The following is a 9524-nucleotide window of genomic DNA, read 5'->3' on the forward strand; positions in this document are numbered from 1 at the left end:
AAAGAAAATTCAACAATCTAATATTTAACATGAGCTGCCATTTCTCTTCCTTTCTATGTATTTGCGAAATAAATACAGATGCAGTGTTTTATTTTATTTTTTTTATTAAAAATTGCTTAAAAAGTGCAGATTACACCAAATAAAAACAGGCTGTTTCGCTCAGAGAGCTTTATTTTGCTGTCTTTGTTGCTTCCTTTGCAGGTAGCGAGCTCGAGCCTCGCTGACTGTGGCCTCATTGTTGCGTTTCTCCAGTTTCTTCATGACATCTTCAGCAGAAGCCTCTGTGGAAGGACACATTAATTATACATAATTACTTTTTCAGACAAAAACATGTTACTGAAACAAGATTTCAAGTGGACAATTACACAATCCCATTCCTCAGAGTACAGATCTATTGGCCACACCTGACCAAGGAAGACCATGGGGACTGTGAAAGGGGTCAAGCAGAGACTGTGCTTTAAGAGGGAACTAAAGCAAATATGACTCTTTATCTGTATCCTACAAGAGGGCCCTGCAGAGGACAGTGAGGGCAGCTGAATAAGTCATTGCAGTGGCTCTAACTTCTAAGTGTCTCTCTGAGCTGCTGCCATTCAGCAAACGGTATCCCAATATCAAACACAGAACAAAGAAACTGTTACACCGCTTTTGGACTCAAACTATTCAAATCTGATCATTGCTGTTAAGACATTCACTTAATATATTGCCATTACTTTAAAATGTTTTAATCTGTTCCAAATTTTCTTGTCAACAGATTTTTGTTTTTTGCACAAATCTGTTATAGAGCCAAGAGAAAAGGCTTCTTGTTTACGGTTTGTTACACTGAATGGCATAATATGGGGAATAAAGTGCTTGCATTCCGAGTTGAATGTGGGCACAAAAACACAATTCTCCATGTTTTACATTAGCAAGTACAATTTCATAAAAAGTCAAAACAATTTGGTATTTTCTTCTCTAATCTTGTTTTTAGTCAATTTATGAATATATTTAATCACAGATTAGAAGAAAATAAATAAAACAGAAAACACAACTGTCTAAACATCTAAATTAATTCTTTGGACACCTTGTTGTCTTTTCGCCGCTTCTCTGCTCTCCCATTTCACCATCTCGTCTTCCGTAACTTCTTGTCTTGCCACACTGCTCAGCTCATACACGTCCACTTCATGGAGTTTGGGTAATAAATCTTTAACCCACTCATAGCGAATAAGACACACCGTCCTGATGTACATCTTGGAGGTCACCAGCACATCATGGAAGATGACCCAGTTCAGCTCGACGTCCTGCTCAAACAACTTAAAACAACAACGAATAGCGCTTAGGCAAGTATGTTAACAATAACGTTAATTTTTGTTGCTGTCTTAAAGTGAAGTACAGAAAAAGAATGCTTACTGATGATGACGGATGGATGTGAACCATAGATCCGTGGCCGTCCATTGTGCAAAACACTTTTCCAACAGACCTGTTCAAGAAAAACAATATGGTTGATTCACAACTAAAACAAATCTAAACAATATTTTCTATTTGAGATTAACAAGCGAGTAGTGAATCCCACCATCTCGCTAATATTAGTGATACCTTCTGGCAACATTGGTGAAGTATCCGGCGCAAAGGCACCGTCTGAAGAGTTCACTTTTATTCCCGTCAAAAGTTTCAAAAGGAAAATCTCTCCTCTGAAAAATAAGTTTTAAGTTACGTTTTTCAAAAGTATGAGATAGTTAGATTATAATGTAATGTGATTATAAAGATGTATATTTACATAGTACATGTAAAAATGCTGACAATTCTGCTAAAAGTCTGTAGCTGTATACACAATAATGAAAAAAAGCAGAGTAAAATTATGTAAACATAAATTAACCAAAATTGGTATAAACTGTAATGCATGATCAATAATAGAGGACAAATTACTCATCTGGTTTGATATGCAATAATGCAACACTTACTTTCTTGTTTTTCCTGCTATTATTGTTTCCTTGCAAGAGTGAACACAATATTTTGATTTTGTTCACTTTGTTCCTACTTCTTCATCCCACATGAAGAAGTAGGATGTGGATGTTGTACCTGCTGGAGGCGGAGGAGGATCTCTCTCAGCTGAGTCTCCACACTAAAAGCTGACTTCAGCGCCCTCCAATGGATCCAGTTCTCCTTGCACCAGCCTGATGGCCTGTCACTGCAGAAAGGGGAAATGTGAATACAAAACATGGCCAGACATTTTAGTTGCACAGGACCTTGCTACATGCTTTCCTTACCTGGATTTGCAGGCGTTAAACACACTAAGAAGAGTGGCAAAATCGTTCATGCTGCCGGTTTTAGCAGCCAGTTCTCTATGCTGCTTCGCTGCCTCTTTTTGCTTGTCAGGTTGACCTACAGAGGAAAAAAGGAGAGATCAATAAGAGACACATCTCATGCCTTTATTAAACACCTGATTTTATACTCCTGCACATAATTTTCCAAAGGCTGAAACAGTGGCATTACTAACTATTCCCTTAGACCATTTCTTATCGTCTCATGTTCTCCAAGATATATTTTATTTTTCACTGAAAGTTTTCATATTATAAGAAGCTTCAGCCACCGACCTGGCCTGATGAAGATGTTCTCCACAGACAGCATGGCCGCCACAGGGAGCAGCAGGTCCTGGCAGCCCAGTGAGGCGGCTTTAAGCAGAGCCCTGGTGAGACCCGGGTGCAGCGGGAACTCCACCATAAGCTCCCCGAGCTTCGTCACCCTGCCTCTCCTACATCAGAAAGACAACGCCTCATAAAACGTCCGGGAGATCTGCAGAACAGAGGATCGATGTGTTCCAACACTCACCTGTCTATTGCATCAAACTGGTAGAGCTGTTTTAGCGCTTCAAGAATAAACCTTTCCTCAGGACAGTCCAGATAAGGAAACCTGGAATAAATCAACATTTCTCACTGAATAATTGATCAACCTTAAGCGGCCGAGAATCAAAGACACAAAACAAACCGTGTACCTGATAACATCATGAACACCGAGACATTTCAGTGTGAGGATCACAGCGGTCAGACTCGTCCTCTGAATTTCAGGAATCGTGTATTCCGGCATGCATTTCTCCCAGAATCCCTTGGTATAGATTCGAAAGCACTTCCCAGCTGAGGTTCTCCCAGCTCGGCCCGCTCTCTGTTGAGCCTCGCTCCTGTTCAGAGAAAATTCACACAATACCCAGTTCAATCTCTTTCCTCATTGACAAGATCTGTCTCAAGGCAATGTTTGCTATCAGGATTTACTTTGAAATCGGCACGACCTCCAACACGTCCATGCCCACCCTGGAGTTGTGATTGAGCTGCTTCACGAAGCCGCTGTCTACGATGTACCTACATGAAATAAAGAAAGGAGAAACGGAAACCTGTCAGAGAGGAGCTATATTTGAAGGAACTGTATTCCAACCATGTTTTGTGCTGGCTAGAGTAAAACACTTTCCTCAAAAAAAAAAAAAAAAAAAAAAAAAAAACAGTTCTGTGCCACTTTTACATTTTTGATAATTTGTAATAAAGGTCAGTAATAAAGTGAATAACTTAAAACACAAAACGCAGCTTCCAGTGCTTCTACTGTTAACTCACCAGTATTGTACATTAAGTATATACTTTGCAGTCCTACTGAAAATATATATATAAAACCAAAATCTTAACGTTCCTAGCAAACTTGACCTACTTCCAAGCGGCAGGGAAAGCGACTAAAGTTAATGAGGTAAAGAATTTAGAGACAAACCTTACCAACAGACTAATGCGTTTTGACTTGTGATTGTACCTGTAAAGAAACAACTATTTCATAATGTGTTTTTCTATTCTATCTTAAGAGATGTACCCAAATTAAAAGTTGTCTTTTTTCTATAATTCTCTATAACTCTTCAGTGTGAGACCATGAGGTAAATGTAAGCAGTTAAGATGAAAACTGTGTTTCTGAGTTGTTTAATTCAGTCAGATGTCTTATTACTCTGCAACTTGCGCTAAAAAGACATTACAACAGGAAGGAATATAGGGATTTGCAAATATATTGTAAGATTTTAGAAAAACGTTTCAACCTGTGGCACATATTTGTTTGGCACGCTTCCAGGAGGACAAGCTCGACTTACTTAATACCATTGATGGTGAGGGATGTTGCTGCAATGTTTGTTGCTACCACACACTTTCTGATTCCTGGAGGAGGAGCCTGAAAGATCTGCCTTTGCTGATCTGCAACAAGAACAAAAATGCCATCGACAGCTTGCAGTGAAGTCTATATCAGCGCAGATAACATACAGGTGTGGAAGCTACTTGAGGGGACGTACCAGTGGGCATGGATCCGTAAAGAGGTAAAATGAGAAGACCCTCCACGGTCCGGTCCTGCACGTCGTAGCGATAGTCTATATTTTCAGCTTTTTCGAACAACATGTCACAGGCATGCTCGATCTCTGACTGGCCTGTAATACACAGAGGACAAAGTGAACAGAAACCAAATTTTCACATTTTGTCACATTACAATCAAATACCTCAGCACATTTCATTGGGATTTTTATTAGGATTGATTTCCACAGAATTGTGAGGTAAATAGAAAATACCAGGGAGAATGAATAAAAATCTAAAAAGTGAGGTCTGAGTGAACGTTTGTAGAATCACATTTCTACAAAAGTGTATGTACGTACACTGCCCTACAGAGTATGTAGGTAACAGCAAACTAACCTTCACCTTAATTTCTTTCCATGACCCTTTCTATATTTCCGTAAGTGCACAATAGTTTCTGTCAAAAGATTCTCCCACCTCAGACGTGGATCTCTATATCTTTTCCAAAATCACTACTGATTAATGATCTTCTAGCACAACCTGTCCACATTTTGAAGGTTGAGGTAGTACCATAATAAAATGTGAGAAAATACTTTTTCAAGAGACTTACTATAATGACAATTATCACTACTTACCAGTCAAAAACACCAGAATATCCCCAGCCTCTTCACTGGTGTGCACGTCCAGGGCCACTTTCACCACCTGTAAAGCAAAATGCAAAAGTCCATAAAAACCACAATAAAAAAAACAACATGTGGAACTACACATGAACGAGTCACAATACCTCTTTGACATAAAAGGTGCTTTCAACATCTTTTGGACCTACAGCCGTACCAAACATGGATGCCACAGGGAAAACCCTCCCAGGAATTTCAAAGACCGGACAATTGTTGAAGAAAGAAGAAAGTTTATCGGTTTCCAACGTGGCGGACATCACCACCACTTTAAGGGGAAAGGATCGTCCCTTCATGGCCTCACGGGGGTTAGAGAAAACCTTTTTTAATAAACCCAAAAGAATGTCCTGTAATGAGAAAAAGCAGCGGCTCGATACAACAGAGGGAGGAAGAGACTAAGCACACCTGCATAGTAACGTAAGCGTACCGTATTCAGACTGCGTTCATGGACTTCATCCAGTATTACAACGCTGTACTGGGAAAGCACCGGATCTGCCAGGACTTCTCGGAGCAAACATCCGTCTGTCATGTATTTCAGCACAGTGTCCTGCCACAAACAGTTGGTTTAGTCATACTGAACAGAAATGATTCAGTTAATTTTTCATGTAGGACAACAGTGATCACTCACTTGTGATGTGCAGTCATCAAATCGCACTTGGTATCCAATCTCTCTGCCCAGAGTGCACTTCATCTCCTGAGCGACCCTCTGAGCCACGGTGATGGCAGCCACACGACGAGGCTGGGTGACGCCAATCTTACCGTCCTTACAAAAACCTACTCACACAGACAAATTAAAGTAAAGAGTACAACTTAAAAAACAAAAGAAAAATAAGAAGAAAATGTTGATGATAAAACTAACAAAAAACATAGCTATTAAGATAAGCACATTTCACAAACATTGGAGATGTTCTATTACAAAATTTAAAGAAAATAATTTTTTTTTTAGAGTATTTTTGACTCAAGCAAACACGTTATTCCGTACACAAAGTTCCTCATTAAGTTATGGAAAGAAAATATATTATTATTATAGACAAATATTTGACTTGTATTTGTTCATTTTGGAAGCTTCATTAATCCTCTAAATGCAAACACTTGTCACATATGATCGTTTTATTCTTGAAAGCAGTGGTTCCAATCACTAAACCCCAGGAACGTTCTCCACATTTTAGATTTGGTGACTGTGAAAATCACTAGAGTAAAATGAACTCACAATTTCTATTCATAACATTAGTTGGAGTTCATTTAAGCTTTGCTAAATGATGCATTATCCTGATGACAGTGGCCTGTTTTACGGGTTCATTCAGAAACGGTGTTCTGCTGCTCATAACAAGTGGTTATCTGAGCAGGACCCCGATCGCAACATTGGAGACTAGAGCAGTGAATCCTCAAAGACGGAGTTTCTCCAACACAGTAAAATAGAGTTTATTTGTTCCAGCGACATCTTACCTGCCTGATGCAGGTACTGAGGGAGCTGTGTGGTTTTCCCGCTTCCAGTCTCTCCGGTCACTATGAGGAAAGTGCTGCTTCTGACCGCCTGAATCAGCTTGTTTTTGTGCTGGTATATTGGCAGCTGCTTCGGCTCGCAGTCTTTTGGAGTCCATCTCGTTTGTTTGGACATAACCGGGAACTTTAACTACCGAAGAAAAACTAAGACACACGGATAGACCTCAAGCTCCTCGAGCAAAGTAAAAGTTTCTGAATACGTTTCGAGGGGGAATAAAACTTCCCAACATTTTAAATCATGCATTGAAACGACGACATGATGATACCTCGAACACTTCCGTACACCGACCTATTCTAATCTGCCATTGGTTCTTCTCGGATCACATGACATAGAAGTACCTACCAAAATAAAATACAATAAGCCAAAATGCCCAAATTTAATTCACACGCCAGACAAAAAACATATTTTTAGAACAAAACTTAAAGACGTCAAGGTGTATTCAAACATGCTAACCAATAAATAACATACTTAAGTTTGTGTCGCAATTTTAAGGAAAGTAACCATATTGTGCTTGCTAAAGACACAATCACAAATGTCACTGCATTTAAGGATTCTCTACAAACTTTGCACAAATAGAAGTTGTAATTATTCTTTGTAAATAATTCAAGCTAAACTAAACGCCAACATGTTATATGTAGTTAAATCATAAATTCTCTCTTGGATATCTGTATAAACTTTGGGCAAATCTAAAAGGAAAATTTTAATCTAATGTTTAAGGTCATTTGAGCCATCTAGAACGTGTAGTCATTTTAGCAAGAATTTTGCTAAACTGTTTCTGAAAGACTCTATTTAGTGGTAGAGAAAAGGGGGTAAAAGTAGATACAAACTGTTTTTTACATATTTGTACAAGAAAATTAGTGTTTCATCATTCTTCCACTTTAGAGCTGCGCTATGTGATGTGACATGTGTAAAAATGGCTTAGGGGTTTAAATACTTTTGCAAGGCTTTGCAAGTCTGCCAGAATCAAGAATAATAACATGCCATAGATGGTTCCTCTGAACAAGGTGCATTTTTATTTCCAGTTTGAAACAGTGACTAAATAATTTCTGAGACTATTGAAACAAACAGGACAGAAACTAGTTCTTCCTCATCTGAATGTTTACAGCAGATACAGAAGAGGTCCACCTGAGATAGTTTTCTCCTGTTACCGGTAGGATTCTTTTTTGTTTATGCTTCCCTGTAGGATAAACAGAAGAAACACTAGCAAACACTATTTACTGCACTTTCCACCTTCCATGTTCCTGTTGCAGATTTGATGTATAGACTGGATGATCTTCAGTAGGCCTTTGTCTGCAGGTGCCATGATGACCACTTTGAAACTAATCTCAGATTTCTGTTAAATTTATATTAATAAAAACAAAACCATAAAATTATTTCCTGAAGGACAAATTAATGTAAGTCAATGCAAATTGTTTTGTTAGAAGCTCACTTGTCTTTTCACAAAACACCCAATGGAAGCTACTGTAAAGATGACAAAGGAGTTTGTTTCTCCTAGGAAATAGTGACAACATCTCGCTCGCAGTGCTTCTCAATTCCGGTCCTCAGGCCCCCCTGCCCTGCATGTTTTAGGTGTTTCCCTGCTGCCACACACCTGGATTGAATCTATGAGTGATTAACAGGCTTCTGCACTTGATGGCTGCAGAACAGGTAATGCAATCATTTGGATCAGCTGTTCTGAAATATGGGTACAGCTAAAACATGCAGAGCAGGGGGGCCTGAGGACTGGAATTGAGAAGCACTGCGCTACAGCAACAGCCTGGTGATATCTGCCTTGTTCATCTGTGTGACACAAACAAGTGCATAAAAAACCACAAGCGCTTCAAGGCTAAGTGTCACCGTATATGCAAAGCGTCTGACTTACCTAGCACATAAATGCTGAAGGGAAAATGTAAAAAATCCTCCTTTGATATGTACACAGACATGAAGTTGTCATGGCAAATCAGTGTATTGTTGGTGGCAGTAATGTGAAACGTTGGACGATGTTTCGCTGATGTAGCGTGAGCTTCATGTTTCAGATAAAGCAGTGACAGAGACACCGATACAACCAAAATAAAGTCTGTGATGTTGGTCTTCATTGGGTGTTTTTTGTCTTCTTTTGTTGATGTTGCTGAAGCTCTGTGTGACAGGTGGAGCAGGTGGTTCTCATTCACTTTAATTGGTCCCAGGAGACAAAAGTCACTATATATACCAGAGGGAGTACAGCTGACAAATCTAAGTCAGACCTTTTCAGGAAGTCAGAGATTTTTTATCTCTGCCACAGCAAACTGACTGCAGATACAAGTCTGCATTTTCTTCTCATTGTCTGAAAGCTACAGAAGTGCTGAATTGTATCTTTACACCAAATTAAAGCAAATTATTTTCTATTAAAGTGCAGCAGTTTTAATTGGCTTGATTGGAATACAGTATGTAAATCTATACTCAGTTTACTTATAAGCCTGGAGAAAAGCAAACAATCATGAAATAGTTTTTATGAAAAGAGCAATGACTGCTCAGATTTAACAGTCACACTTGTTGAAAAGGGTACGCTGTTCATTTGCCACCAGCTGCGCCCCCAGGGGGAGCAGGAGAGCCATGGCAGATTTATTTATATTAATATGGCTCTGGAGAAAATTAAGAGACCACTGTACTGAACCCCATCGAAAACCTCATGGTTATTCCACCAAGTATTTATTTCTGAACTCTTTCAGAGTTAAAACATTAGTATTGTTTCTAAATGAATATGAACTTGTTATTTGCGGTCTGAAAGCACTGCATTCTTTTCATTATTGTGACCATTTCTCATTTTCTACAAATAAATACTACATTCTTGCTTGGAATTTTGCAGACATGTTGTCAGTAGTTCATAGAATAAAAGAACAATGTTCATTTTACTCAAACATATACCTATAAAAAGTAAAATCAGAGAACTGATAATTTTGCAGTGGCCTCTTAATTTTTTTTCAGAGCTTTATATGTACTGTACTGTATATTGAAATGCTGCTACCTTACAAAGTTGGAAAGCTCTGTGCTTTTCTTTTGCACTTAGTTAATTATCATATTATTTGTAAATATATTCCATGGCTCATTCACTGA

The 9524-nt window shown here is 38.8% G+C and overlaps 1 protein-coding gene across 2 annotated transcripts; it reads right to left on the reverse strand.

Moving 5' to 3' along the window:
• Positions 1 to 81: 81 nt before the first annotated feature.
• On the reverse strand, positions 82 to 8522 carry dhx40 (DEAH (Asp-Glu-Ala-His) box polypeptide 40). Of its 2 annotated transcripts, none has more exons than XM_028044965.1 (18): positions 8314 to 8522; positions 6395 to 6790; positions 5577 to 5722; positions 5376 to 5495; positions 5059 to 5295; positions 4910 to 4976; positions 4283 to 4414; positions 4088 to 4187; positions 3243 to 3329; positions 2969 to 3151; positions 2806 to 2886; positions 2571 to 2728; positions 2244 to 2358; positions 2056 to 2164; positions 1573 to 1667; positions 1387 to 1456; positions 1061 to 1289; positions 82 to 281 (listed from the first exon to the last, which is right to left on the reverse strand). In XM_028044965.1, the coding sequence occupies exons 2-18, from the start codon at positions 6564 to 6566 to the stop codon at positions 160 to 162; spliced, it is 2223 nt and encodes a 740-aa protein (XP_027900766.1). In that variant the 5' UTR covers positions 6567 to 6790; positions 8314 to 8522; the 3' UTR covers positions 82 to 159. The 2 variants fall into 2 exon arrangements, with proteins under 2 accessions (XP_027900766.1, XP_027900767.1); XM_028044966.1 differs by having other exon boundaries at positions 6718 to 6790; positions 8314 to 8521.
• Between the last annotated feature and the right edge of the window lie 1002 nt (positions 8523 to 9524).

This window comes from Xiphophorus couchianus, chromosome 18 (genome assembly GCF_001444195.1).
Source record: "Xiphophorus couchianus chromosome 18, X_couchianus-1.0, whole genome shotgun sequence".
Classification (NCBI taxonomy): domain Eukaryota; kingdom Metazoa; phylum Chordata; class Actinopteri; order Cyprinodontiformes; family Poeciliidae; genus Xiphophorus; species Xiphophorus couchianus.